General features: G+C 40.7%; 1 protein-coding gene across 1 annotated transcript in view; it reads left to right on the top strand.

Moving 5' to 3' along the window:
• Nucleotides 1-17,870, top strand: part of THSD7B (thrombospondin type 1 domain containing 7B) — a 259,051-nt gene that overhangs the window by 88,992 nt on the left and 152,189 nt on the right. The window contains 2 exon segments of the mRNA XM_031057310.1: nucleotides 3,893-4,048; nucleotides 5,640-5,837. Coding sequence (XP_030913170.1) covers nucleotides 3,893-4,048; nucleotides 5,640-5,837 — 354 coding nt within the window.

Genomic DNA, 17,870 nt, shown 5'->3' with positions numbered 1-17,870 from the left:
TCAGATGGCATTCACCACTTCTCCCTTGTGCAGTGTTCTGTTTTTGCTATAAAAATGTCTTTCAGGTTAGAGAAATTGCTTGCAAATGTTGTGCTGGGTTTACCCCTGTTGTGTTTTACACATGAAGGTGTTTTTATAACATAACTCGCTCCTTTGTGGTTTTCTCAAGTAATTTCCCTTTGTATTGATCCAAGTGTCTTTGGTTTATAAGTCCCAGCAAAGGCAGTAAGAGCTTTCACAAGGATATGCCATCCCTTTCTCATACCTGCCTTGTATCCTGGCAGTCTTCACTTTGGATTGGTTTTGCCATATGGTAAACATTTGGATTTATTGCCTTGAGAATTGAGTACTACCTAAAATATGTAAGAGGCAGACCCGATAATCTTTGTGTGTATTCCAGATATATTAGTGATATTTAGAAAAATCTCATTTTGGTTTTCATATGAAAAATACTTGGGTTTTCACTGTAAAAGGAAAAAGTAGTTAAAGTCCAGGAAAAAAGTGTTATTTACCTCCTGAGGAGTTGAAAAACCATATTTGACAGGACTCCCTGCAAACAAAATGCCATCCTATGCATTTCTGCCTCTTGTTTGGTCAGCATTGCTTTTAACATTGTGTGAGTATGTGTGCCTGCAAGGATCTGTCCACATGACTCTATTCAAAGATAATTTATTTATTGGCTTAAAATTGCATTATGGAAATAATCATATCAGAGCTGATTTCCTCTTCCTCCAAATCATTACCTCAGTAAAAATATATAGGGAAACAAGACACTTTAGAACCCAATTTATTATCTCCTGCTGGTAGCAATAACCTGAAAATAACAGCAAATAGTAAAATTCAAACTTGAGGCAAGACCCTGGTGCTGGGAACAGCTGCAGTTGCATTTATAAAGGATAGATTCAATATAACAGCTATAGAAATGTGCAATGTTTCAGAGGCTCCCAGATTAGTACTTGATTGCTTTTTCAAGTTTATTCTATAGATTGGGAAGAACATGGGATTTTAAAAGGTATGAACAAGTGTCATAAATAAGCTGCTACTTGAATCAGAGATGTTTCCTCCCCCTCCCACTCTGCTTTCCTGGCTTCTGCCTTTCACCTTCCTCCAAAAACGTGGCTAAGGTTGTTCCAAGGAAAATAATTACAGAAAAAGCACTTTTTCTGTATTAATGCAGGAAAATACCACTACAGAGTCAATTATTGAATGAAATCAGAAGGCTGGCCCATTCCTAAAGACATTCCTGGAAGCTCTGTTCATTTATCATAGGCATAATGTCAGGTTTTTTCCCTGAGTAGGACATGCCCAGCCAGGCTGCCTGTGCCATTTGGAGACTGCAGTGTGTGAGAATTTTGGCATTTAAAGAGTTCACAGAAAAAATTCCCCTTATCGTTCCTTTATAATTAAAAAAAAGATAAATTTGTTAGAGTATAAAAGAATGACAGGAGAAAATCACATCAAGCTTTGAAATAAACCAGATGGAAATCAGAGTTTTTAATCAAATGGCTGAAGAAGAATGAAATTCTGTTTTAAAGAGGACCCTGCTGGTTCATCCTGTCACTCTGAGTGGAAACTGTGTCTCTCTATACCTGCCAGGTGCTGGAAAAGGATGATATTGTGTATGCATTTATCATTACAGTTTGGGTTTTTTGTTCTGGTCTTATTCCTGAAGACTGACTGCAGGACTGCAGTCAGTGTAGAGTGAGGAGCATAAGCTGGCACAGACTTGGAATGTATTTGGATATTTGATCAGAATGGTATTTTCTGATTTACCTTTTATAGAATGCAAGGAACTATGTAAGGAAGTGAGCAAACAAGCAGCCTCATTCCAGTGCCAAATGGGAAACATTTCCTGGGAAAAGACCTCCCAGTGCTAGAATTAAATAGGGCATCAGCCCATGGGACAAAGAGGAGCAGGAGGGTGGTTGGCAGGGAGAGGAAGGCAGGAATTTCCATCAGAATGGGAAGAAGTCATCCATGAATGTGGGATGGGTGGTAGGCCCTTTGACTTTTTGTGATCAATTTTCTTGATTTTTTTTTTTTTCCAAAATCAATTTAAAATCATGTTGGGCGCACTGGTTGGTTTTCAAAGAAGGAGAATCATCCGCTGTATCTAGGCTTCCACATTTAAATTGTTAAATTCAATATAGAAACAACCTAAAAATCAGTGAGGAGGGAAGAGCCATTCCTGGCAACAACACCTTGAGTTAGAGCAAAGCAGGACTGGACTTCATTCCTTGTGTTGACGATTTGTGCTCAGTTTTATTTCCTTTCATTTCTCCGAGTGAACTTCCAGAAAACTGATACAGTTTTGCAAAGCTTGATGCTGAGAGGCAGGTTAAGTCATGCATGAGACTTCTTGGTAAAATAAATACTCTTATCCTTAAAACTCTACTATTTATCTCATTCTGTCTGTCACTTCACTTGCAAGGTTTCTAGAAAAGGTCTCTTTATGTGAGCATTCAGGTGAATTGGATTTATGCCACCTTGTTCTAATCTTTAAATGAACATGTCAAAGGCCTTACAGGGTCTCAGAAAACATTCAGAAAATGGTCTTTTTTACCAATATATTATCTTTCAGCTTAGAATTAAATCACACTGTTGTTTAATCCTATTATTCTGATGAGTTGGAATCATAAGCGCTGATATTGGTCTGAATATCACTTCAGACTGATAGGTCTAAACTCAGCTTCAGAATGTGCAAATCAGAATTCAAGGTTGTGTACGTTAAATTCTTGTGTCTAAAAAAAAAAGTGTTTTTCTTCAAATGATTAATTTTAAAGAAAATGGTGTAATATCAGAAGAAGGAAAGATTACTCATATGTTGGGCATGTTTTTACAAATTCTTTTAAAATCAATTCCATGCATGGAAGCAAAGAAAAACAGACATGAAAAATAAAAATGAGGATAAAACAAACTCAGTAGCTATAAAAATTAATGAAGTCTTGGTAATGCCATGGCAAAGTAAACTCAAACAAGCCTTTGCCTTTTGAAAGACTGCTTTGATATTGATTTATCTAAAGAGACAGCCAAATTCAGCCCATAATGTAATTGAAATGCAATATCATATAATGACTCAGAGGACAGATTTAAGAGTTTTTCTTTCCCTTTCTTTTCCTTCCTCCCCCTGTCCCAAATAAAAAGGTGAGAGAAGTTAATTGAATCTAGAAATCTCTTATGATAAATGAAAATATAAAGAGAGTCAACTTTCCAAACCCATTGTCAGTATCAACTAAACTGGAGTTTGGCAGGGTTTGGGATTGGCTCATTGCTGGGAATAAAGAGGATTGGAGATCCATGGGTGCAGGCAGCTCAGGTAAATGTCTCTCCTCCCAGGCAGGAAAGCTGCTTCGTGCTTGTGTCTCTGTAGAATAATCTGAGAGCTCTGCTCAGTTTTATTGGAAGTAGATGAAAAAATTCCAAGGTCTGGGCACTGCATCCATAATCCAGAGCTGGCAGTGCCCTGAAGGGCATGGGAATGGGGAGAGTCCCCTGTGCTTGGGTTTTACTCACCTGCCTCTGCCTGGCTCCCAGTTGCACTGGGAGCTTTTTGGATTCCCTGCTTAGGTGTCTTTCACTTCAGCCCTGTCTGAAGAGGTCTCCCTGGCCATAAATGTGGGGATTAGATTCCTGTTTGTTACTGCAGCACTGCTGAAAATCAGCACTCAATCTAGTTTTAAAGCACCTGATTACCAGTCTCAGCTGGCTTGCTGAATAAGGGTGGTTTAGATAAAACTCTTAAGTGCCTTTCTGAGCACAGGATTAACTTTTTGCCCTGGGAGATAAGACCCTGAAAAATCACTGGATTTTGGTGCATTCTGGAAAACTAAGGCCACCAGGATAGAGTCACAGCCTTGATTTTCTTTTTTCCTTTTTTTTTCCTTTCCCTTAGTTGCCAGACCAGTGGATGGGAAGCTTTGCCAGGGTCCTGCCCCTGCCAGCTCGCAGCTGTGTCACCTGCCGTGCCTGGCCGAGTGCGCGGTGTCCTCGTGGTCACCGTGGGGTCCCTGCCTGCCCGAGAGCTGCCAGCACCGCCACGGAGGGAGAGGTGAGCGGGGAGTGCAGCATTGCAGAAGGGCTGCAGAAGCAGAGCTATCACATTGGACATTGGGAGCCTAATGTGTTCTTAAAAAAAATTAATCTAACACAGAATGAAGCTCTTGGACGTGCATAGTGGAATCTGACCTTTTAAAGTTTTTTGCCATAATTCATGTGAGAAGAAAAAGTAAGATTTTTTTCAAGGTGATTCAGGTGCTTTTGTCCTGCACTGAACTTGTGCAGGATGGTCTCTTGGGCCAGCAGCTGCCAGGCTGCCCCTCTCTGATCCCCCTGGAAGTCCTACTGCATGCCTGGGTTCCAGGGCAGTGTATCAGGATGGAGGTGCATCCCACAGCCCTGAAATCTGGACTCAAGTGGAACCAAGAGGTTGTTCTCATTGTTGTGGGTTTGGTTTAAATTCCTGGAAGAAGGATGTGCAAATGTAATTCAACCTCCCCTAGATTTTAATTGAAAGCTATATGTGTTTGTTGGTGTGACACATTGAGATTCCTCACAGAGCCTTTCCTAAAGCTCTAAGTTGGAAAGATGGTTCTTGGAGTGCATGTCAGGGAATGGATGTTATTGTTTAGAAATTAAGCTCTTCTGAAAACTGCTTAAGTATGTGAAATGATTTCAACTGGTCAAAAATTTTCAAACAAAAAGCGAAATAATAAAAAATAATAATATTTGCAAAAGCATTTCATGTTTAAATTGTTTTGAGTAATTTCTTTTTGCTAATTTGAGAACTGTGGAAGTTTGATCTGTTATATTCTCTGGAATGTTTTATTTTTAATTTTCTTTTCTGTTTCATGACCAAAGCATTTCCATGTGGCCTGTACTAATGCTGTATATTTGCCCCTGCTCCAAGACTGTCAGAGGAAAAACCCACATGTATTTTTTTCTGCCTTTTTCTTAGAATTCTGTGTCATTTACATAACAGAACCTGCTGAAAGATACTTGTGTATTAGTTCTGCATTGTATATAGCAACATGACTTTTGGTTTTATTCAGAAGGAGGTAGATTATGTAATCAATTCTATGATTATTTCTGTAACCTTTTTCTTCCACTTTACATTTGAATCTTCCAGTTTAATAGGATGTCATTTCAAAGAGGTCTGATATGTATTATGTATCAGAAAACCTTATGCCTTCATGAAACAGAATACTAATTTCTTAGTAAACTGTTCTGCTGTGTCTCAAAACAAATCCTTTCATTAGTGGATTCCCAGGCAGAATGTAGGTGCCATTTATGTCTTCAGTTCCTTAACTGTTTCTCTCTTTTTATCTTAATGCTGTTATAACATTAATGTATGCATTGCTGGTAAATTTCTATATCCTGACATGTGTATTTCTATCTAATGCTGATGAAAGGGAAAAAGAAATGTGAAAAATGTGAGTTGCTGGAATTCTTTGCACGCTGTTAGATTTTGCATGCCTGGACACCTACAGTGCTGTCCCAACCAACCCAGTTTGTAAATATTGTTCACTTGTTTGTCTTTAAATCCCCCAGCTCCAGATGCCCTATATAGTCCTCTCGCTACTAAATTATTGCATACATATTTTTTTTCTGTTGTCCAGTTAATCCAGCTCTGGTTTTTCTAGGCTTTAGGATGAGGCAGAGGCAGGTGGTGGTGGATCCAGTGGGCACCCTGGCCGGCTGTCCTCATTTGGTGGAGTCCATTCCTTGTGAGGATGCACGATGTCACGAGTGGGAGGTGTCAGAGGGAGCCTGTGTGACCGACCGAGGGCACTGTGGGCCTGGACACCGTGTCCTGAAGGCTCTCTGCAAGAGCAGGAAAGGTGAGCTGGGCTCTGCTCTCAGAAACCCCGTGGTCTTTTGTGCCTCCTAAAATGACATTCTGTTCTGGAGCAATTGGTGCTTATGTACAATGGCTCCTTACTGAATTTTTTATGAAACTTTCAGATTTTTGAGTTGACTGTTTTGCTCCTTAAAGCCTGGGGCTGGTAGAACCAAGGATTTTGCCTGAAGCCTTCTGTTCCATTTTATCCTAAAGGGGATGGCTCACCAGTGCTGGTTCTGTGTTGTCATTTCTGGCCTTATTATCACAAAAGTGGGATATTTGTACTAAATCAGGGCTCTCACTGAGGTCAGCAGCTCCATGGTCATTTAGAATATCAATCCAGCTCCCAGAACTCTGGTTTTAGCCTGTGGTCTGAATAATTCTCTCATTGGGATAACACTGTTACAGTCACGAGCAGGGATGCTCGGTTGTGCTGCCAGAATTAATACAGGTCTAAGATGTAAATGAAATGATTGTACTGAGTAATCCTTCCCTTGGCAGCAGTTTGAGACCTGCAGAGTGTTCAGTGTACGAGTTGCTAATAATGAATAAGTACATTTTTATGTGACGTTTACAAACAGCCAGCAAGATGTTATTTCTTGTGTGTGGTTTGAACCTCAGCCAAAAGTTTCATTTCTTGATAAGGTCACCGTTGTCAGATCTTTAGATTCAATTACATGGAGCACAACTTTGCAGTCCTTAGTCACAGCGAGACTGTGCTATCATCTCAAAAGTGGCAAAACTGTGCAACTTTAGAGCCTGATATTGTATCTGCAATGGAGAATTCCTCTTTTACAATTTCAGGGTGATAACAACTAGTTAATTGGTAAGTGGTTAATATAGTGGGTTGTTTACGACCCTGGCACTAGAACCTGGCAGAGAGAAATAATGGCTGCTTTGTCTGAAAAGTGCAGATTCCCTTGAAATGTATTTAAATCTGTGTGGTTTTCCTGTGAGTTTGTGAGAATAGGGGGAATAAAAGAAATCTTCAACTTTTACGAAATGATACAGCCAGAATGTCAAGGAGAGCAAAGAGCTCACTCTGAATTTTGCCTGAGTGGTCTCTGCTGATGTGTGATGAATCCTGTAGGTCCAGGCCAGCAGGATGAGTGCAGGTGGAGGCTGGCATTGCTGAGGAGCACCATGCACTTCCCACTGCTGAAGCTGTGCCAGCATCCATCTCTGTGCCCCAACTTGTGCTGGGGACAGAAAGTGTGTTCCATGACAGATGCTCACTGATCTCTGATCAAACTGTTCTCTGTGACTATGATCCTTCAGAAACCAGGCCTTTGAAGTGTCTCTTTTTCACTCAATTGTTCAACAAGGTATTGGAAGTCTCACAATAACCTTTTCATTTCGATTATTCTGTGCATGTTCTAGTTACAGAAAAAAAATATGGTGGGACAGCCTTCCCACCCCGCCAGCCTGAGGCAAACATTGTTACTAGATGTGATCAGGGTCCACTTTAAACTGAGAAGGTTTCACCACGAAATGTGAAGGGAGGTTACCAGGCAGGTTAGGATCACTGCTTAATATTACTCTGAAGACTTTATGAAGTCTTGATTGAGTATGAGAGGTCTGGAAGAGTCCTTACTGTTGAAGTTGGAAAAAGAGTCAAATTGTTTCTTCTCTCAATTCACTAACGTAGTTGCTTTGTTCATAACCTTATTTATTTCCTTCTGTAATGTTCTTTTACCTAGATTTCCATTGCAAAAAGTACTCTGCTTTTTTTTTGGATAGAAGTTAGAGTAAGTGTTAGCTTTGCTTAATGTGTTTTACCTGGAGTAGCTGGTTAGTTGGCAGTAGGAGGTCAGAAGGGAGTTATGTTAAACTGAGATGTGCCATTTACAGGTGAAATAGCATGAGGCCTTTGTCCATGCTTAGCATTGTACACATGCTCAGTATTCTGTGCAAGCAATGGCCCTGCTGAAAGCTGTGTTGTGTGCTGCTATTTTCATTTACTTAAGCGTCCTCTGTAGAATTCAGCTCTGAAATCCAGTGATTTATCCAGTCATTCTGTCATCCATGCTTGGCATTATTGCTCAGTATTCCTACTGAATGCCTAAAGGGATGAAAAAAAAAATTTTTTGGACCCTGTTAAATGCCAAATCCAGTATATCATCAACTTAACAGTTCATTTGGGCCTGGAGTGTGTTGATTAGGGTACTTTGGGTTGTCTCTGTATCCCTGCCAGCAAGATGCCTTCATTTTCATGTAAATGCCAAACTTTGTGATGTGGTGCTCTCCTCCTGTTGCTGCAGTGTGCTCCCTTCTCTTCACGAGCAGCCTCTGTGCTGTTGGTGTCAGCTGTGCTGCAGAAGGGTTTACCATCAGGCTTCTTGTCCTTCCCTCCCTTCTCCATCCTCAGTGGCTGAACCTGTGTCCTTTGTCACCTGTGCTTGGCTGTGTAACACTGGGCTCTCCATGGCTCAGACACAGGAGGCTTTTTCCACGTGGAGTCTGTTTTTTCCCTTGCAAAAAAGGAGCTTTTTGCTCCAAAGTAACCACATTTTCCTTCTCCCATGTACTGTCCATGGTGCCAGCCCATGCCATGAGAGAGGTGAGTGGGCTGCAGGGGCTAAAGAATGTCTTTCACCAGCTGGAGCCTCACCTTTGAATCCCTTGTAGTGTCCTTTCTTTCCATGGTAAAGAGCCATCATTTCTGGTGAGATTGTTACACTGGCCCAGGTGACAAACTGCTGCTGGCCTGAGCTGGAGCTTGAGTGACTCAAGAACAAGTCACAGCTGGGTCAAACTCTGATTTTTGGGTTTCTCTGAAGGCTTCCCGTCAAAACAACATCTCTGTGTAAGGGCTTGCCTGAAGTTCGAGGTTGTAACACTTGTGCTCAGCCCAGAGGTACAGAAATGGCTTTTTTGCTTCTTAAATAAGTTAATTTGTAATAGTGAAGTGGTTCCACAGAGCACATACTATGGACAGCAGGGTTTTATGTAGTAGCTGGAGTCTGTAATTTGTGATTTGCAGTACTTTAGCACTGATGAGGAGTAATGAGAAGACAATAGTAATCTCATTACTTTGTCATTATTAGGTGTCTGCTCCCACCTAGGAGTGTCTCTAATCTCTGTTAATAAGTTACTGAATATGTGCGAGATACTCTTAGTGTCTAGTCCATATCCCTTGAGTGCTTCTCTTCTATATCAACAAAAGGCAGTAGTGTAATAAGTCAAATTAAATTAAATACTGTGTAGAAACACAATGTCCAGTAATGCATAGAATAGAAAAAGAGCTCTTTTGTATGCTTCTTACAAATAAAATTTTTTAGGACGGTGTCTTTTATTTAGCTGGTGAAGGTCAATAGATATATTTGGGAAAGTCTGTGAAGCCAAAAGCACGGTATAGGAAAATTGATGATTGTACTAAAAATTGGTCTGTGTGTGTCATTGGCTGCATTGATCTATAATTCAGATAAAAGAATTTATTTGAAAGCTCTTTTTTTATATTTGCAGACACCTCAGGAATTACTTGTGATTTTTCTCAAGAGTGGTTGTTTTTGGTTGTTCAACAAGAAATTGAATAATTGCCTGTTAGTAATGTGTTCTTGGGCAGATAGCTGCAAGAGTCTGACATTTGATTTTGGGCAGCCTTGATTAGCACTGACAAACATTATTGTGCATTGACCAGATGAAAGGAACTCCCTGAAAACTTTCCAGTTCACAAAACATGAACGTGGTCAAAACTTTCTCATTTTCAAATGCAGTTGTGCAGTAGCCAAAGCTTATTGTGTTTCATTTTTTTAAGAGAATGACCAAAATCATCTTTTGCTTCTTTTGTCTTTGTGTGGTACAAGCACTTTGAGTGTGGTGAATCAGGGGATGTTCAGACAGCAGGGCTTGGCTCAGGGTCAGCAGGTGGAACTTCAGTCCAGACAGGAGTACTTGTCCTTCAGAGGTAATTTCACAGTTGTTTGATTTGGGTGCTACAAAATGTATAAACATATTGGGTTCAGTCTGATGGAGGAATTTGGGCACTCGTTTTATTGTCGTTTTCCCATATCTGTTTTAGGCTGCTTTGATAATAGAAAATGAGATTGAAACAAACACATGTGGAACCAGACCTTGTTTTTAGAAATGCCTGTTGTGCAGCTTGTGCAGAGCAGTCATTATGGTAAGGAGTACAACCTGAGAACACATACGTAAAAGCAACTATAACAATAAACTCATGAAATAACAAGTCTGACTCATAAAAGTAACAATTCATTTTCCAAGCATTTTAGAAACGTTTCTGACGGTGCCATAAGCAAATTCTTGCCTATTAGCAGTGCTCTTGAGTAGGTCGTAAAATGTTATTATTCAGAATCATACCCACAAGTCATCAATCTATTTCACTGGAATTCCCATGTCATCATTTATTAATTTGCTTTTGCTTGTTCAGATTCCTACCAGAAGAACTGTTAGTAGCAGAGAGGATTTCTCTGAGACAGTGAACAGCGTGGTATCTAAGTAATCAAATAGATGAAATAAGTCATACCCAAAGGCTTAATTGTTTTAATCAGAAAATTATTAGCTCAACAACAGGGATTAATGCAAAGGTCATGTGATTTTGCTGTATTCAGGCTCTTGTATCCTACTCCTGGTTAACAAATCTAAGCACAGCTCAAATGTTGCTGAGTATTTGCCTCCCTGTACTGTCAGCCTGGGTGTCAGGGTTTCTTTGGTTTGTGGGAGTTAAAATTCATAGAGAAAGGTTTGAAATGGAAGGGACTTTCAAGATCATCTCATTCCAATCCCCTCTGCCATGGGCAGGGATGCCATGAGTTTGCTTGGACAAATAATCTAAACTTATTATAAATAGTGCCTTCATTTTAAGGACAGTATTTATAGCAGTGCTGAATAATCTCTCTGTTCCTTATGCAGAGTTCAGGCAGTGCCAGGGAGATGCAGGTGCTGAGCCAGAGGAGCAGCGTCCAGAGGGACCCAGGATGCTGCTGACTCTCCCCTGTAGCACCTGAAGGACTGGTCCTGGGACCTGTCACAAAACCTCCATCCTCAGCACCTCCTGCCTCACCTGGAGCTCTGAGGCACCCTGGTGGTGTCTGTGCATCCCCCCCAGGCTCAGCTGAAAAATGAATAACACCTGGCAGCTCTCAGGACTCATGGCTGGGGGGTGAACCTCCCTGCTATGGACCATCTGCCAAAGGGGCAGCTCAGGAATAAAACACTGCAGCCAGAGGGGTTCTGCTGAGAGAAACTTCAGCACAGCAGTTCTGGTTTGTTTTCCTGTGCCATCTCTTTGGTTCTAGGCAGTTGGAATCTAGAACCTGGTGCTTACCAAAAAGATAAGAGGATTTTTGTTTTTCAGTGTTAATAAGTTCACTGAAAAAGTACGTTTGGGTTGAAATACATCTGTTTCTGAGTTTCTGTTCCATCTGGCAGTTTTATTTGTAAAACTAGGGAATAGTATTTCAGAGACAAAATGTTTTCTTTCAGCATTTTTTAGATTAAATGATTAATGTTTTGGGGTTTTTTTGGCAAATGAACTAGTCTTAAACAAATTAAGAATTCAAAATATTTTTAAAAGAGGTTGTTAGCAAAAGCAAAATATTCCTTTCAGATTAAAACAACATTTTGCCTTACATTGAATTTTTTTTTCCTAAATCCTCCCCCAATCTCTCTTCAATTCCACTTTAAACATTAGTTTTTTCTTCCTTTTCCCTTTCCCTTTTTTTTCTCTCTTTTTTTTTTTTTGGTTCAGTGCCCAAACAGAAATCCATTATTCACACAACTCAATTGCCAGAGCAGACACTGAAATCCTGTTGGAATTGAAGCGAGGAGTAAAGGGAAGTAAGGTAATCAAAGCAGTGTTAGTTTAAGATCCAATATTACATTCTGCCAGGGCTTGACAGTGAAGCTCTGCACTTGGAGAAGCTGAAGACTCTTTGGGGATAGAATATCAACAGTGGTGTGCTCAGCTGCCTGTCTGTGCTTCCAGGTCAGTGCCAGTGTGTCCTGTGGTCCCCAAGAGTGTCTGTGATCCCTGCTCTGCCCTGTGCAGAGCATCCCAAGGGCCAGGAGCATCCCAGGGGCCAGGAGCATCCCAAGGGGCTGGAGCATCCCCACCACCTGAGCCTGAATCCTGTAGGAGGAAGGGGCTGCAAGGGCACAGGGCAGCTGCTTTTCTTCCTCCTTCAGGGTACGAGAGAAGCAGCCACCTGACCAGTCCTGTTTTAACAGGAGTCATAGAATCACCTAGGTATGAAAAGACCTCTTAAAGTCCATTCTCAGCAAAGCCAAGTTCTTCCCTGGTTAGAGTTCATGATTTTTCATTTTGCAATGGATTGATGATATAAAGTTAATTTGCAGATTCTGTTCATGCTTCTCAGAGAAAAGATATACCATGTTCAATTTGCTGAAAATAAGTTTGAAGTAAGTGGTTTCCTCTTAGTTCCTGAGTGTATCTCACTGTACCCTGTCACTGGAGCTGCTGATCCCAAACCAGCGTGTTTTCCTGACTTTTAGAAATACAGATTCTAAAAGGCAACATGCAAAAGTTTTCTAGCAATTAGATAAAATCCATATTTCTCATTTAGCAGCCATGGAGGAAGAAGGATATTGCAGTGTAGTAGCAGGGCTGAGTATTATGAGTGTTTGAGGAATCCTGAAGCATCATGTGTGAGTTGTTCTGTGGATTTGGGACCTGTGTTTCTTGTAGTCATAAAGGTTGATGTTCTTTTTGAGCAGGCTGGTTGTTAACAAGCCAGGTGGAGTGGATTTAGTTACCTCCATCAAGCCTTGCCTTCCAGCAGCTGGTACTATGCCAAATATTTGATGTCTCCTGCTGGAAACATTTAAAAACTCAAAATGCAGATTGTGCCCTGCTCTAGGACTGGTGTGCAAACAGCGTGAGGACAGACACTGCCATGTTCAGGAGAATTTACTGTCTTTGAATCCTCTGCTGAAATTGATGTCTGCAAAAGAAGCAGAAGATCAGCCTCAGGTTGATTTTAAGGTAAGCTGCTGGAAAGTTAGAGCTTTCTCTGCTTAGTCACACTTTAACAGTTTTACTTCATTCAAGATTATAGCAAGCATGTGGCCTGCCAGCCAAAGAAAACAGAAATGGAAAAGTCTATAAATGATTCTTGTGGTAGCTATGTGTGTGTAAATAATTGTCTTGCAGTCAGGAATATTTCTCTAAAGTACAGGCTGAGATATCTAATGCTGGACAGGTGGAAGGTTGGAATTGTGAGGTTAAACTCAAGCATACTCTGATTTATTTTCTTTATCTTTGGATGCAGATATGTTGTATGATTTCCAGCAAAGCTGTGGCTGTGCTTTTTCAAATGCTGGTGGTGTGTCCTGTGTCAGTCACCCAGAAGGCAGCTACAGTTGGTATCTAGTGGTAATTTTAGCTCCTCATATTTGGCTGATGGAGATGTAGTGGGGTTTATCAGGAATAAAGCCAGCTTTCATCCTTCCTGTGCTGTCACTATAAGGTATTATAGCCACCTGTGAACTTATTTTTTTTCGTTGCCAGCTAAGTGTGAGCTTGTGGTCAGTGCAGAATGCCCTCAAATGAATTGCTATGCAAAACCACGATTCTTTTCAGTATCTGGTGCTCCTTTTTGATACCCTCTGTCTTCAAGAGATGTTTTACAAGACTTCAGAGCATTGCTGAAATGGTGAAGGGCAAAGGCTGCTTCTTCCCTATGGCTGTTCCAGCAGAGAAGCTGGATTTTCAAATACCCAGCTCCCCCTTTGCACTGTGAGAGAGAGCAACAGGTGCTGATGTTTTTTAAAAATTAACCTGAGCTTCAAACACTTGTAGGTTAGGAACAAAGGGTCGAGGTAGCCCTTTCAGAAATGGGAGCTATAACATTAAGAAAAATATAAACATCAGTTAATATGGCAAGATCTGTACTGCCCTTTCTTTTTTAAATGTTAAGGAATAAGTTTGACCTACGTTGATCTGAGCTTGTGGTAAAGGTTACCTAAAGAGCAGGGGGGTGTGTGTGACCTGTAGGTCTGTTACTTTGGTGCAAGTGCTTTGAAGAAACTTCATGGAAGGATTAGCATTTATATACCAGGCTAGTGCATACATATGTAGTTTAAATTTTTTTTTAATAAGCTGCTTTTAGTGTCTCGGGAACCTTTATTGAGTTTGATGCTTTCTAACCTTTTGATTATGAGACTGAAATAAAGTTCTTCTATTGTATTTTGTAATTGCTGAAGTATTTACAGCTAATTTTTTAAGTCTGGAAAAGAAATTGTATAATTGTTTTGGATTTGTCCCTACTGTAGAAGAAAAACCCAAGTTGTTTCAGTTCAAAACTAGAAAAATACCTGTAAGTACCAACAGGAATTCCTGTTTTCTCAGTGAAATGAAGCATAAAATACCTGCTTGGCTGTTTTCTTTAAACTAAGCTGAACTTCACGTATAGGTAGTTCATATTCTTTTTGGAGAGTTATTGCATTTCTTAGGGAACTCTGGTTCAGAAAAAGATGTGAGCAAAGTAAGATTGTTCTAGAGTGGTGTTAAAAATGTAGGTTAATGACAAGTTCTAAAATTAACTAAGTGGGTGAAAGAGGAAGGAGGTTGGAAGGATCTGTTTGAAAATTATTACTAATGACAAAATTCTGCATCTGTGACCCAAATGTGGCTGAAGGTACCAGGAGTAGCAGGTGGAAGATGTGACAGTGAGGGTTCATCTCATCCATAAGGGTTCTGTTTTCTTGGATTAAGTGGGTTCCAAAGGGGATTAAGGATTTCCTGGCTCTTTTGCTGAAGGGTTTCTCATATGTAGATATGATAAATTGCAGACCATACTCCTTGACCATGATTTGAGACTTTAAAACTCACAGCTTCTTGGGGAATATGAGTAATGGGGATACTTGATGTCATCTTTTTATCCTCCTCATCCCCAGTGGAGTCTCTAAGGCATTTGGGTTACTTTAATAAAATGTTTCAATATTTTCTGGTGTTCAGCTAATGGATAAACTGTACAATGGCAAATTCTGATTTTCTTAGGTTGCCAGGCTGAATCAAACCAGAAAATAGTATTTGGCACATGTGATATTTTTCAGATTCTAATAGAGAGAAAATTGCCCAATTCCCATTTCAAAATTATTTTAGCCAAGACTTTTTTCCTAAGAGAAATAGTCAGGACAGTATAAAAGGCTTAAATTAAACAGGAGGTCATTAGGGTTAAGAAATGACTGGCTATATTTTATTGCATTCTGTGTATGAGGTTTAGTGGGATGGAGTGCAAATCCCATGACATGACTCATGGAAGAAAACAATGTTTCAAAATAAGCCAGTTAAGTTCTGTATGAAGTAGTAATAAACCGAACCTGATTCTGCAGACAGGAGACTGGTAGTGAATATCTGTAAGAAATGGAGTGTGGGGCTGGGGGCTGCCCTGCAGCTCAGTCTGCAGGAGGGATGTGGAGGAGGAAGGGTTAGAGCAGCCAGGAGGTCTCAGTGCTCCCTGTTCTTGGGCAGGAGCTGCACCCTGGCTCTGGCTCTGTGCCTTGCTCTGGGTGTCAGCACCAACCTTCTCCCGAGGCTTAAATAAGGGAACAATTCCAGTAACTTCAATAGACAGCTCCTCACATTGATCTCTGACCACAGCCCTTCAGTGGAGGGAAAAAAGCAGGGATTTTTTGTGTAATTTAATCCTTCCCTGCTGGGTGGCCCTACAGAAAGCTTTTTCTGTGGCTGAAACTCCTTCGGTGCTGAACACGAGTGATTGTGAGAGCCACCTTTATACACTAGTTCTGAAGGCTGTTGAGTGGAAATGAAAGATAAGTCTTCTACTTTCTTTGAGTTTCTTTTTATCAAGCTGTTTATGAAGTAGAGCTGATTTAAAAACAATTTAATCACTTGTTTTGAGGTTAATGGATGCTGGAGGGGAAGGCTCCTGACATAAAATAAGAAGTTTTGACAAACTTTTAATTAAGAATTTGGAACGTGGAAATTTTGGGGTAGTTCTGCACTACTGAGATTGGCTCTGGGGCATATTGGTTGGTCAGGTTTTTAAAGTAAATCTTCCTCTTAATTCTAATTAAGTATTGTAATGCCAGCACTCTTCATTAGGCAGCAGTTTGAGATTAGTCAGGTGGTAGTAATGGAAAGAGAAAAAACACGTATGAAGTAGTAGAGAAGTTGGAGAGCAGGGAAAACAGCTGTAAGATATGGCTCCTAAATGCTCTTCAGCATTTCCCTGTTGGCAAATTTCCCACTGAATTCAGTGAGTTCTGTGGGACAGGATTCAGTCCTCACACAGATCCTACCTTGTGTGGAAACACAAGTTCAGAGCACCTTGATCACACGACTTCAGCTCTGAAGTTGTGACAAGAAATGATGCTAAGAACAGCTATAGAGAGGGAAAACTCCTTATTCCCCCCAAAACTTTGAAGCAAAGCTATTATTTTAAGTGTAGATTACATTATTGAATTGTTTATCTGTGGATTGAATCTCGTATTTAATAAATGGGAGCTGTTGTGAAGTGCTGGAGTGAATGTGAATTAGTGAGTTGAGAAAGATTAGCTCTCTGAGGAGATTGAGAACAATTTAAAATTCCATTGTATGGTGTTTTTCTTTCTGTCTGCATGAAGTACAGCTGTAATTGCCTCAAATTAGGTACTGCCTTTGTCTAGGAGAGTTAAACAAGTAACAGGATAAGATAATTTATGGTCCCCTTCTAAATAAACAGCTTGTTCAGTTTGTATCTTTAGGCAGCTTGCAAATGTCAGAGCCACGTTTGTGGAGAGAACATATATATGTATATGTATATAAGGGGGAGTTTCCTTAGAAACAGAATCATCCTGGACTTTTGGGATGCATTTTACAATGTGAAGCCTGGTCTTCCCCTACTGTGTAATTTTAGAGTCACCTTTTGTCATGGTTCTTAAAATAGATGCTTTATTAAAAAATTCCTATGGAGACATGGACTGTAAGCACAAATTTGCCCAGCTCCTTTCTGACAGCTGAGGTTTATGTTTTGCCATCAGTTGCTTGGTGGAGTTGTTACCAATGAACCCTCACATTGACCTTGTAATTATCAAGACCAGAAAGAGAAAAAACTGATAAAAATGAGCCAACACACCCCCATGGACTGGGGCAGTAGCACACAGACAACACTGCTTTTTCCTTTCATATTCCTGAGAAGGAAAAAATAATCTCACAAAGTTCTTGGGTTGGTCTTGTGGCCAGTGCTGTCCACGGGGATTCAGGCTCTGCATCTGAGTGAGATGGTTATAAAGTGACTTTTCTGGAAGGAGGGAGAATCCTTATCTGACAAGTGAGCAGGGAATTGTCTCGGTCTGGGTGAGCCCAGGGTGCTTTGCTGGAGGAACAAAGTCACTTCCAGCTGGTGTGAGGTTCACCTGGCCCCTTTCCACATCTCCTGTGGTGCTGTACCTAGGTGTGTCCCTGATGGACAGGGACGGACTCAGGTACAGCAATGGTTGTTTCCATTCGTTACTGGCAAATGCGGTTGTGACATAAACAACCACGTTGGTTTTGTAGTGAAAATACAGCAGAACTGGAGAGTCCTCATGAACCTGATCAATGTTGGGCAGTTCTGTAGAAAAGGCTTCAGAGCTGATTGAAACAGGGAGGGGGTGGACCTTGGCTGCCCATAGTATATTGTAAAATCCAAAATCCTGTAAGTTCAAATTGCATTTTTTGTTGCCACATACAGAATTCCCATCACTCCCCTGGCCCGGTCGCAGCGGATTTCCCAAGTTTAATACCAAGTCAGCACTGTTTGTTGTACACTCACTGCTGTGTCAAAGGGGACTAGAGCCAAGAGGGTGTTTTGTTCTGTTTCATGGTGTTTGCAAATAAAGCTGAGTGGTTTGGTAACTCTCTTGGAAACTCTGAGACTCTAAGTTGGGCAGAATGCTCCCTGGGCATGCATAGATCTAAGGATTTCACTTTCTTGCCTATCAATAAGTATCTTAAGGCCTTAACTTTTAATGCTATATATGACTGAAGTCCCAAGGAAATAATTCCACTACTGCTGTTCATTTATATCATTGGAGTCTGAATTAATTCAGCCTAGGCTAGGTTTTC

This window comes from Geospiza fortis, unplaced genomic scaffold (assembly GCF_000277835.1).
Source record: "Geospiza fortis unplaced genomic scaffold, GeoFor_1.0 scaffold112, whole genome shotgun sequence".
NCBI lineage: Eukaryota > Metazoa > Chordata > Aves > Passeriformes > Thraupidae > Geospiza > Geospiza fortis.
Note: the sequence above shows the minus strand (reverse complement) of the source record. Positions and strands in the feature narration are given on the sequence as shown.